This window comes from Amblyomma americanum, chromosome 1, assembly GCF_052857255.1.
Source record: "Amblyomma americanum isolate KBUSLIRL-KWMA chromosome 1, ASM5285725v1, whole genome shotgun sequence".
Taxonomy (NCBI): Eukaryota; Metazoa; Arthropoda; class Arachnida; order Ixodida; family Ixodidae; genus Amblyomma; species Amblyomma americanum.
Genome location: NC_135497.1, coordinates 69,761,374 through 69,777,907, shown reverse-complemented (window position 1 = coordinate 69,777,907; position 16,534 = coordinate 69,761,374). Strand labels below are relative to the sequence as shown.

The 16,534-nt window shown below is 49.5% G+C and overlaps 1 protein-coding gene across 1 annotated transcript in view; it reads right to left on the bottom strand.

Annotated features, from left to right (window-relative positions):
- Positions 1–9,180: 9,180 nt before the first annotated feature.
- The window catches only part of LOC144112969 (uncharacterized), a 141,656-nt gene continuing 134,302 nt past the window's right edge, over positions 9,181–16,534 (bottom strand). The window contains exon 3 of the mRNA XM_077645818.1: positions 9,181–16,257. Coding sequence (XP_077501944.1) covers positions 9,479–16,257 — 6,779 coding nt within the window. The 3' untranslated portion in view covers positions 9,181–9,478. The remainder of the gene's footprint in view (positions 16,258–16,534) is intronic.

Below are 16,534 nucleotides of genomic sequence, written 5' to 3'. Positions count from 1 at the left end.
CTGCCGCACATTGACGCTTCGTCACATTTGCGGTTCCCGGGTAAACTGCATCGTTGCTCCCGCTTTGTAGAAATCTTATACAGAGTATGATGGGCCGTGGGTATGCGGTACAACGGCGAAGCGTCGTGTGTCCTTACCCGCTCGCGGAGCAATATCTCGAGCGCTAGCGCTGAAAGAAGGACCTGAAATTTAGCTTAAAGGGGCTGTGAAAGCAGCGTTCAATAAAGGTGCAGTATTCCTGGGGTGTTAGAGGACGCCAATTTACCAATATCCTCCAGCAAGAATTTTTGTAATAGGTAATTCGTAAGCTTAGCTGTCTGTATATAGTCAAAATTTGAATTTCAGCGTCTTCGTGTCTCGGCATATACCTCGATTAACATTTCATTAAAACGCTGCAGAAACAACCTTTTTTTTGCAGTAGTTATTTGACGAAACTAGACGCAAACAGGCAAGTCGAACCAAAGTATTGCTTTATGTACTACCTTTCTTGCTCACTGCACTCGTACCAACAATTATTGCTATTAACAAGGCATACCACAGAAACGTCAATACATTTACCTTTCACATGAGCCAAAGCCGTCATAAGCGGAAGGACTACAGCGATAGCACGAACATTGTGAAAAATGACCAGTGGCCGCGAAAGTGTGGGACACCCGCCTTAACCAACTCCGAGCTGTGCTCGTCACATGAAACTGTACCAATATCGCCAACATGGTCCATGATCGCCAATGACAAGTCACACTCGTCTCGCTCGATATTGCACTGCTCCCGCCGCCAATGAGTTAAAGAGACCCTGAAATGATTTCTAGGAGCATATTGTGGTGCAACACATCTGTAGAGGTGGTCTTTGTGGGTATTCTAGTCAAATTTTAATGTTCTGCATGGAACCTGTAATTTAGAAATAATTTATAAAAATCGCTGCGCGCAGTAGCTCGCAATCGATTAGGGCGACACCTCACCACGCGTCCCCTACTCCGATGACGTCATTGGGGTAGGGGACGCATGGTGATGTGTCGTCCTAATCGGTTGCGAGCTACTGCGAGCAGCGATTTTTAGAAGTTATTTCTGCTTCCGAGCTTAGTAGTGTCTTCATATGTTACTGGACGTCCCTCGTTAATGGGATTTGGTAAAAAAGAAAGTGGTGTGGTAAAAATTCGTAACTTGTATAAATATCGTCTAAGTATCCGGTTTAAACTTGAAACATGTAGGAATGTAAAGTATATACGTGACCTTGCTGAATTACATGCCCGAGAAGCCAGCTACACGACAAGGTATGCGGAGACTTGGGTGGTGCCGACTCCTCGAATAAATTCAGGTAGAGAACGCCTGCAATTCACTCTTCCTTCCCTGTTAAATACATATGCATATATTAATTTTGACCTCTTTAGTTCGTCAAAAAAATCTTTGCGTGCTATGTACGTTGACATGTACAATATGTTTGTTCTTTTTCTTTGTTATCAATCTGTGTTTGTTGAGTGCGAATATCGATTCAATATTGTAGAATGTTGTTTCACTTTATTTTGTAGTTTCATTATTGTACACCTGTTCATACGTTCACCAACTGCCTTTGTTTTATAAGCCTTGCTGTCAAGCCGCTGCCAAGCTAAACGGGGCTACGGCTTTGTCAAGCTGCGTCTTACGGCTTTTTCTGCGCCTCCGCTGTCTGTACCTTTTCAAGGCAGAAAAAATTTGATTTGATTTGATTTGAAATTAAAGCTTCGATACGTTTTTGGTCGTTTTTTTTCTTTACAGTACTTTATTCTCTTTCGCGCAAAAGGTTCTGCAAGGAACTGACATCAGTGCTGTTTCGGCCCTTTTTCTTCACACTACACACTGCAGTATTACCTGTTAAAACTTGGCCTCACAGGAAATGTGTAGTTGTCTCTTCCGTTAACTGCCGTCTGCGTGCTCTACCAGAAACCATCGAGCAGTACCAACTGCAAAGGCACAGTGTTGTTTTGGTACGTCCTCTAGAGAACACTAAAGAAAGACTTCGTTTTAAATTCCCCATAGTCTGCGATATCTTACGGCCATTCATCATGATCATGAACCCTACTATTGCGGCATTCACACTGGGGAGAATTCCACAGCACTCGGGCGTTGAGTGTGCACACGTCACAAAAAACGTCACGCCTTTGGCGGCCGCGGCGGGTCTAGCATGGGGGTGCCAGCCTGCCAGCCACCCCCGGAGGTCAGGGAGGTTTTGCTTGGGCGGTGCAGACACTCTACTGCCTCCTCCACGGGGAGACAGCCAACACCCGCTAGTTTCCCAGCTGGCGAAGGCGCACAAAGAGATGGGGCAGATAAATCAAATTAAACCAGATAGAACTCGGGAGGCGGGACAGGGGGGCTTCGCCGGCTGGCGGCGTCATCAACCCCCCCCCCCCCCCCCCCGAAGGGCCCCCGTGTGGATCCCGCTGATGTGGCAGTTCTTGGAATGCACAGCTCGTGAAAAATGCATATGTTGGACCGGAAAATTTTTTTTCCCTTTTTGTTTTGTTTAATAAATAACCATATACTTGGACAGGAATTCTGAACCTGTTGCTTCTCCTTACACACATTACAGACAGCTGATGCTTCAGCTGAACGACATTTTTGACAGAAGTTACTTTGAACCGGACTGATATCCCATGTTGATGCGCTGTGTCTCCTTGCCCCCCTTTTTATTTGTTACTGTCAGGGTTAAATGCGCATATTTGTTTTCTGCTGCGTCAGTGCAGCGCAGTCATTAGCTGGCTACTCTGTAAATAACCTTTGAATATAGTCTGTTCTTGTACACAAACCTCCGTACGTAATAAATACCGTGCTAGAAAAAAAAAATAGCCCAATGGTCTCGGGCATCGGTAAACGAAGCAGCTGTGTTTGCGCCGCTGGTGGTACGAATCCCACTCCGGATTGAAGTTTTCACTCCTGGTTATTTCTACGGAAGAGTTCGGAAGGTTTCAGGCAACTTTGGCTTCATGTTTGGTCTCCGATTTGGCCAAAAGTTGCACCACAGGTTCGCCGCTGTTTCCGGAAGATGTTTGCCTCAATTTGCCGAGAAAGGGAGCTAAATGCATTTCACTGAATTACCTCTAGTGGGGAGTATTGCAATACAGCGACACTAAAACCTACTGGACAAAAAGTCCCTGTACATGGGCCATCACAAAACCCCTGTACTTTTTAGTGCAGTTTTCTTCTTGCTGTTATGCATTGGTTTATTATATTGGCTCCATCGAATCGCAGTGATAGCCACCAAAATAAGCAACAGAAGACGAAGAAAAGCAGTGCTCTGTTCTGAGCATTGCCGTTTAGAAACTACAAAGTGTGTTGGAAAAATAATTAGAATTTTTCTTCGAAATTCCTGTTTTTTTTGCAAGAATTTACGAACTGATGATATGACTCTTTAAACGCAGCGCTTAGAAATGATGTAACATTTGCAGTGCTTTCACCATTTTAGTATCCTTAAAAAAAAAAACGTGTCGCGGAACTAGTTGACTAACCATGGTTCCAAAGAGAAGAAATTCGGCGCTATTTTGACGGACGGACACGAAACACAAATGAGCGCCCGTCCCGCCATGGAGATTTTGTGTTCGTCCGCCAGAATAGCGCTGAATTTGTTGTCTTTAGTAGCCCTGCTGGAAATCTTCAGCTGTGAGCGTGTTCATAGCCTGTGTCACTGACCGCTAGCTTCTTTGAAATAGTGCCATTCCCGCGTGTCTTCAGCTTCCGGAAGGAAAAAAAAAAGTTCCCGGAGTCTACCCTGAGGTTTAATGTAGACCTGAAATCTCTGGGTTCGCTTTCCAACCAAAACCTTTTTCACATTACACTGAAGTGAAAATCTGTGTGTTGCCATGAACAATGATTCATCAGGCGGCGACGTCGCCATACCCACGCTCGCCTCGTTCCCTCAAATGATCAAGAACTTCGAAGTAAAAGTTTTGATCTGCATGTTGTTTGGCGCCATGGCAGGAATTCCTCATGAATGATTTTCGAAGAGTCAGATGCGGTAATAGGTATTTATTTCATTCCAGATTTTCTGGCGCTAGTCTTTCTGGGGGTAGCGTACGATGCTGTGTCGTATTGAGCAGTTTGTCCCGTCTGGGGATCTCAAGAAAACATTCAGGACTCATCTCGAGTGATTACGATTCTCTTAAAAACGGAACCAGTTTTTATGAGAATCTTCTCAGCATTTTCTCCAAGGATGGGCATTTCCCACGACAAGATGATCTAACAGTGTTCGATGCTAACAGAAATCTCAGCACCGAAAGGCCCCAACTGCCACTTAATTAAAAGGGCTCTAACATGCGCAAATGGAGACAAAAATAAGACAGGACATGCGAGCGCCATCCGAAGTGGATCGCCGCGCCTTCTGGCGGCGCTCTCGTTTTGTCGAGACCTTCGCACTAGTTTATTGAGGGGCTTTGCTTCGCACGCACATGCGCTTTCTTTTGTTCTCACTGAGTGGAGGAAAAAAGAAGAAAAACTCGAGAAAGCGTGACGTCACGCGGCCAGCCTTCGCAAGCCAAGTGGTCATGAAGTCATTCCCTCCCCTGGTTTTTCGCTCTCCGAGTCGGTCCCTAATGATTGGTGCCGGTGTGTATTAGTGCGCACTCTGCGCGGCCTACGGCGCGGGCGACTACAGCAAGGAGGCTGGTCTACGGTCAGCTGCACCGCGGTGATCTGCGCATGCGCGCGCGCGCAGTGGTGATAGATATTGCCACACGCCATCACGCTGTGTGATCGTGTGGAGGACCTACTCTCCCCTTTTTACTTTTAATGACTAGGTTTCAAGGTTATCGCCGGACGCGCCCTCCTGCGTGTTTTTACCTCCATGCTCGCGGACGTGTCTTCTTCCTCGCTTCAGGCAAACTAGTTGAGAGCGTGTGGCGTGGGCGCAAAGGGTTCCTTTCACTTTCGTCGCTTTCTGCGCAGTGATGAATGGTCAGATAATAAATATCGTGCCCCTCTCGGCAACAATCCGGCTCAGTCCGAATTTTCGCTTCTAGGCCTTTCTTTTCTTATCTGAGCAGATGGTTAACCGATGATTGTCTATCAAGTTTTTACGTGCCAAAGCAACGCAGTGTAGGCTACGAGGCATGTCACAGGGGAAAATCTGCGGATTATTTTTGTCGTCTGGGCTGCTTTTACGTCCACTGAAAGGCAAGTACACGATGCCCATTTAACCTCCATCGAAATGCAGCGGCCGCGGCAGGCCGGGATCGAGCCTGTGAAGAGCGGTGCCATTGAGCGACCGGAGTGGAAAATACACACGTAGTGGAGGATATATACCAGGTGCCCCAGCTAATTGTAACCATGCTTTTAAAAAAGACGAAGCGTCCTAGCCCAGTGAATACAACTGAGGGTTGTTCAGAGTCGCGTAGCCTAGTCTGCAGTATGTTTTCGCTCTTCAGAGTTAATTATTAGTTAAGTCTAATTAGCTAAGTTCTTAATTATTGACTTGAGGAACAAAGTGTCAATGAATAAGTTGTAGATCGTCTCGAAAAAACGCTAGCAGCGCTGTCCATCAAGGTACGCAACACGTAAGTTTATTTATTGGCCTTAAAAGAAAGCTATCACGTAGCTGCTGGGTCGCATCTCTGCCCCAATGTGCACGCAAAGGCTCATCGAGGGGAGTACTCCTGTAAACATAGATTTTGTTCTCTAATACGCGTCTTGGGACGTTTAAGTGGCACCGTTCTCACATGGGAGCTTTTTTTTTGTTGTTGTGCGAATTATGGTTTAATGCCGGTAAAAAAATCTACTTTACGTTAAAGGTATATTGTTGCAAACGTTCCAGTCAACTGTTTTTCAAAGTGGTCTACAATTTTTCTATTGACACTTTGTTCCTCAAGGTAATAATTAAAAAGATAGCTAATTAGGCCTAACCAATTAGTTAACCGTGAATAACGAAAAATACTGCATGATAGGTCACACGACTCTAAACAATCCTCAGTTGATCTCACGTGGCTAGGGCATTCCGCGTTTTTTAAATGCTTGGCTACATTTGGCTGGAACACCTGGTATATAGCCAGCGCGTGATGTATTGGTGGGAATTAAAAAAAATCTATATCAACCACGCTGTGCGCATTGTTCGAGTAGCGTTGAGCGCTGAAATGGAGACCATTACACTCATCACACTTAGCTCATGAGAAAAAATTAATAGACGGGGCCCACCTATTACAGCGCGACAAATGCTCCGTTCACTTCAGGTGATCAGTTTGCTCAAAGAACTGGGCCGCTGCGCACACCTCGGCCCAGCCACCGAACGGCGCGGACGCAGATCACTTTGAGGGTGAGCAATCTCAGATAAACTGTTGACGCACTCTGTACAGCCGGTGCCCCGTGGGAAGCCATAAGCAGACCAAAACTTCACGATAACCTTGAGAATGTGCTCGCTGTGTACAATTCTGTGATCGCCATGGACCGACACATCACTCGTTAAGGTTCGTTGCTTAGTGGAAAAGAGAGCAAACTTTTTTTTCTTGTGCCTCAATTGCTGTCAGCCAGTCTTTAATTTCAATTCCTTTTTTCCCTCAAAGCTTCTTGCGCACATATATGCGCTAGTCTCAATTTTGTGTCGTCAACTTAGCTTCTGTTACTTTTATCGCATGCGCCTGGTGGGCTGCATATCACGCATTATTTTGATGGAAAGTAACGAACCTGTTTGTTTTTGTTTTTTTTGTCTCGGAGCTTTTTTCTCCGCTGGCAGATATGTAAAATTCCATAACGTAAAATTTCCTCAGTTAGACACAAAAATACCTATTTCAGGCCCTTATTCCCTGCAGCTGCTTGAAAACTCCTTAAATGCAAAAAATCAGACTATTTAGCTTCTTAAAACTCTCTGATAGTCATTAAAAATGTTCTTTTCGATAAATTTACTTCACGAGTTCCCTGAAAAAGACAAAGCGCCTGATGTCTTAAGCTAGTCTGCAAATGACGCGTTCTGTATAAAATCACAAAAGTGCAATAAAGGGAGAAAAATGACAATTTATGATGCGCTTGTTCGTCGCCAAGACACGCTAGATGCATCATCTGGTCATTCGCAGGCTGTTCACTACCGAACCTTGCGCGCGATATGGCAGCTGCGAAAGGCACTATTCGCATCTTCAACTCCGCGTATGGCTTGCTTGTCGACGGAAGCATAGAAGAAGGCACGTCTTTGAGCGCTAGAGATATAATTCTCGATTGACGTGAAGGACCTTCTTGTTGTGCTCGTATACTCCGTTTCATAAATCAGGTGCAATGCTGTCAAAGGTACGGAAGTAGTCTGCACAAAAAAATAAAGGGAGGTGTATTACTCCGCGCTTGTTCTATGGCAGGTTGTTCTAAATCAAGAGAAAGCGACAGCGTATCGTCAGGAATAAGAGTACATTTAATCAGGGTGATGACAAATGTGTCATGTAGTAAGCCTACAGGCAAATGGTTTGCTATGTTTCGCTCACCACAAGGAGCGCACTACTTTTTGGTCGCGGATGCAGGCAGCGCAAATAAGAGCTCTAGCTTTGACAGCGTTTCACCTAATGTATGAAATGGAGTAACTATAGGGATCACCTTATGACACATACGGTTCGGTGTAGTTTCAGAACTGCACTGGAAAGGGGGTTGAAGAATTTTCGATTTTGCTCGCTCTGTATTTCAGCAGTCTATGTGTAGAGGTGAATGGCGTTTTGTGCGCTGAAAAGGATGACATGTATGGATAGGTTCCGGCATTTCCCCGGCGATTTTCGATTTATACGTGGCAAAAAGAAACACAATTCTACTCGAAATTCGGAGAACTGAGAACCACTGGATGCTTCCGCTATGTTGACGACTTTCTGGTGTGCGTGCTTGTCAGTATTTACTCTAAGCCAGTGGGATAAAATGTCTATCCAATGTTTGAAGATGCACACAGAGGCCTTCAGTTCAAACGGCCGCTTACACTGCATAGAATTCAGCTTACGTTTTGAGAAGACACAAATGCTGGGCGTACTTGACTAAGGAGAAAAAAATACACCCTTGAATATGATTCTGCTCGCTCTAAACTAGTTAAGGGCGTCATAGCCACATCATGTATGTCTGTGGCTCTTAACACTTTCGTGTCCCCATTGGATGGAAGGTGCTTTGCAGAGACAATCGGTGAGGCTCAGAGGCAGCGGGTGACCCGCCCGCGTACTTGTTCCAACCGTTGTGAAGTGTTTGCGGAGCGTGATAGAAAACGCAACTACTAGGGACTATTCGGAACGAGCGTCGGCCTGCCGTGATGGCCGACACAAAAAATATCATTCGCTGCTGTTTCATGCCCAGAAGTGGACAGGCATTATTTCTCTCTCTAACTTCTCTACTTAGTGCACTACCCCCCCCCCCCCTTTTTTTTTTGTCAAGCGCCTTATCATTATTTTGTTCTATCGAGAGATTAAATGCGCTGGAATTCTTGCAAGCCGTACAATATGGTTTACCCTCATCAGACCCCGCGTGCATTTATAACAAAGTCTCTTAAGTGAAGTTAAAAAATAACGCATTAGTTCTGTAGCCTAAAGCCCATTGGAAGTCAGAGGGTACTCACTGTGCTCCCATGTAGTCACCTTTTCAAGTATTGTGTAGTGATAGGGAAGTTGATTTCCAAGTTGAAGTTGTTGGTTAAATCAACTTCCCGCTCCCAGCAGCGGTCAAACGACCCCCAAGTTTCTCGCTTTTCCCAATTAGTTTATTTGTAACTCTGATTATGTATTCTTCCGTGTATGTGTGTGCGTCATGAGACGCTGTTGTATGTTGCTGAGGACACAGAGCACAGAGTATGGAGAGAGGTAATATATAACTGTTGGACTTGCGGATGCAAAATTTTACGTTCATGGGAACATCCAGACTTATGAGATGTACTTATAATAACGCTCACAAACCAGACATTTCCTCAGCTCTGAGCAGTGCATTGTGGACGTTTGTAGTCGTGCAGCAGGACATGCGGGGAAGGGAAACTTGCATGTTTTCGGAAATGTTGCAGCCTCTTGTGAGTGCGCGAGCGACGTAGCAGGGCATGTGTCTCAGTATACGCAAACATGAGCCGGCAAAGCGCTGGAGCCGAGCCGTCAGTACACAACACAGCCACAAATGACAGTGGCAAAAGTGTCAGGATCTGACTCTCCGCTCCATTGCTTGTGGAGGTCGCAGCGGACACTGCGGAAAGGTATACAGTGCGCGGAAGTTAGGACTACGCAGCCAGAGAAAAGGTAAAAGTTATTCCTTGTTTCAAGAATCAGCGTTTTCAATGGTTGAGCGTTATCAATCGCTAGGCTTTTTCTTCTTCTTCTTTTGGGTACGCGTGACAAACACAAGTGCTTGATGGAAAGCCGTGATTTCTTTTTTTAAATTCCGTCTTCTGAAACCGAAGCAAAGTTTGTCCGTTACCGTGCGTGCCGTTACGAAACACCCGTACTGCACCGAATTCTTGGCTGCCCCAGAAGCACATGGTTGTGGCACACTCTGAAGGCTTTATTGCGTGGCAAGACCGGACCGGCAGTCTTTACATGGCGGGCGGGTAGAGGCCACCCCTGGCGTTTTCGTGCCGGATGTCCCGCTTGAGCGCGTCCATCACGCTCTTGCTGCGCGGCAGCAGCGTTGCCGGAAACATGGGGCTGCTGATGGCCGTCTGTACAATTGTGAGCAGCTGCCGGGCCAGGTCGCGGTGGATGATCTCGTGGTTGAGCCGCAACACGTCCTCTACGCCGGCGATGACGTTGCTAAGCGCGCGCGGCGGCAGTGGCAGCATGACCTTGGGCAAGTTGCGCATGCTGCTCTCGTCCATGCGCACAATCTCGTCCCTGTGCGCCGTCTTGAGATACTGCAGGAACTGCGTGATGGAGCGCTCCTCAGTAGTGGTGTGCACCTTGCGGATCACGGTCCACATCTCCTTGCGCAGCTGCTTGTCGATCTTGCCGAGGATTTCCATGGGAATGAAGTGCTGCAGGTCGAGCCGCCGCAGCAGGTCGGCGAGGCGCACGCGCAGCTCGCGCGTCACCTTGCGGAGCGCGAACTTGTTGTCCACAAAGGCGGCCACAGCCTTGATGAAGTGACTCTCGACGCTCGCCGTGCTCGTCGTGGGCAGATCTCCGCTGCGCAGCACGGCGTCCAGCAGCCGCAGCAGTGTCTGCACGTTTACATGGCTCTCGGACTTGTGTGTCACCTTGGTGGCGAGCACGAAGAGGATGTCGTTGACCAGTACGAGCTTGAGGGGCTGCGGGATCACGCTGTCACGCGCCTGGTCTATCACTTTGACCAGGGCTTTCTCAGTGCCGTCTGTGTAGTTGTAGAGGCGCAACAGGCGCATGGCCACGATGGCGACGCTGCCGACTACTTCGGGTTCTCGCCTCTTGGCCATGGCGTCCCTCACCAGGCTAACGACCGTCTGCAGGTCGTTCGGCGTCCAGCTGGGGAAGTCTTCAAATATGCTGCGCACCAGCTCAACGGGCGCAGGTCCCTGCAGTGTTCTTAGGTATTTCTTGAGGTTTCGCAGCGCACTCAGAGGCTCGCTCTGCAGCCTGCGCAGCACTTCGTTGATGTACTTAATGACCGGCTTCAACTCAGGGCTGTCCCTTGCGGTTCGGGAAAGGCGATCCTTCAGACGCGTCAACAGGTCGGCTACATCTTTTAGGGGCAACGAACTGCTCCCAGTCCTTTCATCTAACATTTTTACCAGCTTCATGCTGAGGTCAGCCTGCTCCGGTACATTTCTGTGTTTCAGCAGCGCTGCTATTATGTCTGTAACGACCTCTGTGGCATACTCCTGGCTTGGTGCAAACTTGATGAGAGTGTCGAGGATCGGCTTTGGTATATGTTGAGCCCTGTTTATCATGTGGTGCAGCAGTGACGGAAGTATAGCAGTCTGCAAAGGCGGCAGGGATCGGATGATGGGTCTTGTTATGACAGTCGGGATGTCCTGGAGGAGTAGCAAGCTGTTTTTTGGCCACAGCGAGGGAACCAGTGTAACTGCGGCGTGAATGGCGCGAAGAAGCTGCTGAGCTAGCGTTACGGTCATTTGATCAGTTGTGAGCAAGCGCATGGATTCCACGAGCAGGTTCCCTCGAACGGTGGGATCGAGGGCGGGCGATACGAGGTCGAACGACAGCTCTTTTGTGAGATGGGTGATTTTATAATCGCGATCTTCGACTTCTTTTGCGATATTATCTACCAAGTCCGGCGGCATCTCGTACGTCGGCCAATGAACGTACGACAGAGGCGTAATACCGCTCTTGGGGATGTCCGTAAGCTGCACAGGTTTCTTCTTAAGTAGGCTGGCGATAATGTACCGTATAGAGCGCGGATATTTTGGCTGTTCGGGCGGGTGAGAGTTGAGCTTTACAGCAATGTTGTGGAGGTCTTCCGGCGAGGAACCGTTGTTAGGAGCGATCAACCCTATCACCAGCAAAATCTGGTTTACCGCCGTCAAGCCTTCAATGGGGCCATTGGGCTTCACGCTTATCACATCTCTGCGTAGGGTATTGAATGTTCTTCGTGTTTTAAGGTTGGGCCACTTGAAACTGAGTAGCCTCGTCACAAGGTAGTCATCGACACGTCCGTTCAACAAGGAAACCAGAGTAGTCAGCACCGTGGAACGGGCAGTAGGGGACAGATACTGGAAGCCGTCATTACCGTAAAGAATCAAGCAATCTGTAAGTGCAGCTATCCTCAGGTGAGGCGCAATTAGGTCTCTTCGGTGGACGATTTTGTTGAGGCTTGTAAGCAGCGGTCCAATCTGCATTCTGGGGACGTTGTTGGTGCTGAGTAGCCTGAGAAGCAAAGATACGACGTTTCCAACTACTACCGGATTTCCGGCTGACTGTTTTACTACAGACGCCAAAATCCGAATAGTCTCTGAAGACCCCGGCGCAGTTCCGCGCGGGTTTGGTTGTATCGAGAGCAGAAGCGTGAGCGATATGGGAGCCTTTGGATTTTGCAGGTACTTTCGAACTTCAACAAAATTCGTGCGCTGCACGGGTACCTCCTTCAAAAGAATCTGAAGTATGGCAGTCAGACGTTGCTTTGACGTGTCCGGAATCTTGGGACTTCTTGTAAGCTCTTCTATAATTTCGATCAAGAAATGCCGCAGGTCACCGCTAATGCTGCTTCTGTTAGTTGTCTGGACATACTGAATGAGAATGTGTATGAACTCCTTCGTTGTGAGTGTGGAAACGTGGTGCACAGCTAGGTACGGAAGCAGTATCTCCAACACCTTGTGCACTTCCTCAGTGGGTCCGCGGTACGTTTTGTTGACCAGGATGGAAATGATATTTTCTCGAAGCGTAGCAGTCATCTTCAAAGTGAGGATGGTCTTTAGGATGTCTAGACGAATTCGGACTCCTGTCTTAATTATTCTGTAGAGTTCCATCACTAGGCGTTCGGTTCTGTCGGTAACTATCCCTTGAAGTTGTTCAGCTGTCAAAGCTTCAACAATGATTTGGATAAGCTTCTCGTCCACTGCCCGCTCAATGTCAGGGTGACCTATAGTGATGTTGTGTGCCCCTTCGATCATCATTGTAATGTCTGTTGGGTGTGACATATTGGTAATACTCTCTATGATGGCCAGAATGTTAGTGGTAGACTCATTCGTGTGGGTTATATGGTGCGATATTTTCTCAATGTTGAACTTCACTGTGGCACTTTCGGGGAATGATGGAACCGTGAACACCTTTAGCGTACCCGTCGGAGTGGGAAGCGTCACGACCGTAGTGCCCATGGGCAGCAAGTTGTCTGTAGTTACGATGGTGCTTCCGAAACCGGTAGGTGTTGTGGTGTCATTCTCCCGATTTTCAGGCTGCTCCGGCACCGTGGGCTGCTGCGGGTACGTCACGCTGGTCGACGTTCCTGGCGTAGTGTAAACAACCTGTGTTGGCGTTAACGTCACTTGGCCCGGTGTAGTGGTCGTCGATACAGAATAACCTCCCGTAGGCGTTTCAGTCGACGTTGTGCCCTGGGTAGATACCTCCGCTGAGGGCGTTTCTGTTGATGTTGTCTTGATAAATGCAGTCGATGTCGTCGTCTCAGTTGAATGCGTTCCTGCAGGTGTCTCCGTCGTGGTGCCGTACGTGGATGTGGAACCTATTGGCGTCTCACTGGATCCTGTCGAAGTTGTTGTGGTTGTAGTGGAATAACCCTCGGATGAAGTCTGGGTTGATGTGGAGGTTGTCGTAAATGTTGAATAACCTTCGGATGGAGTCTGCGTCGACGTTGAAGTCGTTGTTTCTGTCGAGTAACTCCCGGAAGGTGTTTCAGTTGAGGTAGAAGTCGTTGTTGACGTCAAGTGACTTTCTGAAGACGTCTCAGTTGTCGATGTTGTTCCCGTCGAGTACATTTGGGACGGCGTCTCCGTTGACGTCGAAGTGGTTGTTGCAGTCGAGTACGTTTCTGACGGAGTCGCGGTAGATGTCGAAGTCGTAGTACTCGTGTAGCTTTCGGAGGGGGTCTCTGTTGGCGCCGATGTGGTTGTCGATGTCGTAGTGTAGCCTGTAGAGGTGGTTGTAGCTGTAGAGTGTGTGCCTGAGGGTGTTTCAGTGAAGCTTGTACTTGATTCCGCAGGTGTTGTTACAATTGAAGGCGTTACCTCAGGTACAGTCTCAGTGGTTGTGACAGCAGATGGTGTTGTAGACCATCTGGAAGGAGTACCTGTGGGAGTCTCGGTCGTTGTAATAAAGGTGGTTTCGGTAGATGTGGTCGTCCCAAAAGAAGGTGTAGCCGTTGGAGTCTCGGTCGTCGTAGTAGTTGAAGTGGTTTCGTATGATGTCGTCGTTGTCGATTCTTTGGAAGTTGTCAGCGTTGACTGACTCGCTGAGGGTGTTTCTGTCGTTGTCATTGTGGATGTAAAAGCAGTGGAAGTCGTCATCTCTTTAGACTCACTTGCCGCAGGCGTTTCGGTCGTTGTCTTTGTGGATGTAAAAGCAGTGGAAGTCGTCACCTCTGTGGACTCACTTGCTGCAGGCGTTTCGGTCGAAGTCGTTGAACCAGATGTTGTCGAAGGGGTCATGGTCGGAGTTTCGCTTGACAGTTCAGTTGGAGTGGCTGTACGTTCTGTGGACGTAGTTATAAGCGTAGATTTGGTCGCGGTGCTTGTTTCGATTGATGTGGATACTCCCGGAGTTTCGGTCGTTGTTGTGAACCCTGTCGTTTCTGTCGATGGTGTTTGAGACAGTGCCCTCTCGGTAGTAGTAGTAATCATTGTTGTTGTGGACGGCATTTCCGAACTCATGACGGTGGATGTAGTGGTTTCCCCAGATGGTGTTGCAGTAATGGTCTCTGTTGCACTCGACGTGGTCGAGAATACTTCTGTCGTAGGTATTGTGTTTGAAGCGGTCGTTGACGTTTCTGTACCTGTGGGTGTTACTGTGCTAGAAAACGTCATGGTACTTTCTGTGCGCCCGGTCGTAGTGCTTGTCGTTTCATAAGTGGATACTTCGCTCGAAGGCGTTCCTGTAGTAGTTTCTTTGGATGTTGTTGGGGCAAAAGAAGGTGATGTTGGCGTTTCCGCTCCCGTTTCCGTGGTCGTTGGTACTTCTGTAGTTGCCGATCCGGGCGTAGTGGTGCTGTAGGATGTTGTTTTCTTGGACGTCACCTGGCCTTCTGGCGTGGTGGTTTCTTCTATTGAAGTAGATGGCGTTTCCGTCATTGCCGCTGTAGGCGTAGTTTGTACGGACAGGCCAGGTGTGCCAGTTGTGGTATGCCAAGTTTGGGGATGACAAGGACCTTTTGGCGTTGGTGGCACAATTATGACGCTCCAGTCAATCTTGAACCACCGTGGCACTTTTAGCAAGTACAGTATGAGACATTCAATGTATGAGAAAGCTTTACTGCTCACAGTTGGAGTCTCAAGCATGCGGAACAAGACGCTGACAAGGTTCAGCTTTTCACATGGGCTTGCGACTACGGTTTCTATGGCCACAAGGATATTTTCATCCATTTTATCCAGCTGTTCAATCAACCGCAGCAGTGTTAAATATAGGTAAGATTTTCTCTTGGGTGAAAGCCATTCGTAGTACGGCCTGGTGTGAATCCGGAGCAATGCCGGTATCATTTTGCGAGCCATTTGGCGACTGACGCTGCCGAATTGGAGGAGGGACGCACTGTCGATTAGCAGGTCGAGCACTTTTCCCGGCGGCCAGCTGATTGTGAGCAACGCAGTGGCGACGCCGAGCAAAGCGACCCGACGTTCGGCGGGGATCTGGCGCGCCATCTTTGCGTAGATGCTGAGCTCCGTCACGAGGTAGGCGCGCACACTCGGGGACTCAAAGAGGACGCTCTTTTGGAAGTCTTCCAGCAGTTGTGGAACGAGGTAGTCGTGCGCGTTGATCAGGTCTCTGATGCTCACCTTGGTGCAGTTTTTCTGGCGCTGGAACGAGCTGAGCACGTGAGTGAACACTCGATTGTTCTCCGGACTGATTCCTCCGCGGCGCTGGAGCTCAGTGATGATGCTGCGCAGGAGTGCCACGGTGCTCCCCGGCGGTCGGCAGTTGGTGGCCACGTCTATGCCGATCTTGAGCAGCAGCTCGATGGAGAGTGAGGACAGGCTGGCATTGCGCATTGACTCGCGCACGAAGCGCAGCATGTCGTTGTAGGCGCGTTCCTTCTCGATCGTACGCGCCCGCGAGTAGTCGGCCGCTTCGGACTCCTGCATGCCCAATGACTTCGGGTAGCCGTGGTCGAAGAGGGACGGCGCCTGCCACATGATGGCCGCCGCCTCGTCGCTCGGGCCCGAGGGCAGCAGCGTCGAGCCGGCGCAGGAGCGCGCCCGCGCGAAGTGGCTCAGGATGACGAGCGCGTGGCGAGCCGATGGGGCCGGCAGCCGATCCAGCTCCGAGTCTCCTGGCGGCGCGCGGCGACAGTCAAACGCGTGCTCGGCCAGCTGGCGGGCCACGACGCGGGCCTGGGCTGACTGGTCCTTGAACAGGGCCTCGTAGCGGCGCACCACGGGCTCGGGAAGGGTCGCTCGGCCCAGCAGCGCACGACCCGCGGCCCTGGCACGCCGGACCACTTCCCCGGGGAGCCGCTGCGCCGGCGTCGCCCACAGGAGCCGCAGCATCTGCGCTTGCGCCTGCCCGTCGGCGGGGGGCGCCCGTTCGGCGAGCTGGGCGATCCGGCCCAGGTCCGCGCCCAGCTGTGCGGCCGGCCAGCGGGGCAGCTCTTCCAGCAGGCACTCGAACAGGTCCTCACGCATGGCCACGCCGGGCACGGCCAGGTGCCGCTGCAGGTAGGGCCGCAGCGACCGCGCATCAGGACCCAGGGCACGCACCAAGCTCTCGCACCCTCCAGGACCGCCTGCGTGCCACCGCGCGTTAAGCTGTGGGCTACGCAATGACACCTTCGAACAGGGAGCCAAGTCTCTGAAATTAGAGGCTAGCGTCTGCTGAGCTTGTCTCTGACAGCAATTATTAATGCGAAAACATTACGATAGTGCCATTACGAGAAAAGTCGGTGGCGTGTGTGTGGTAGCGTATGTACTCACAGATGGCCCGAAAATCCCTGCGATAGCAAGAAAAATAGAGTGACGTCATAAAGCGGCCGTTAGACCCGCACAGCAAGCCGAGCACCACCC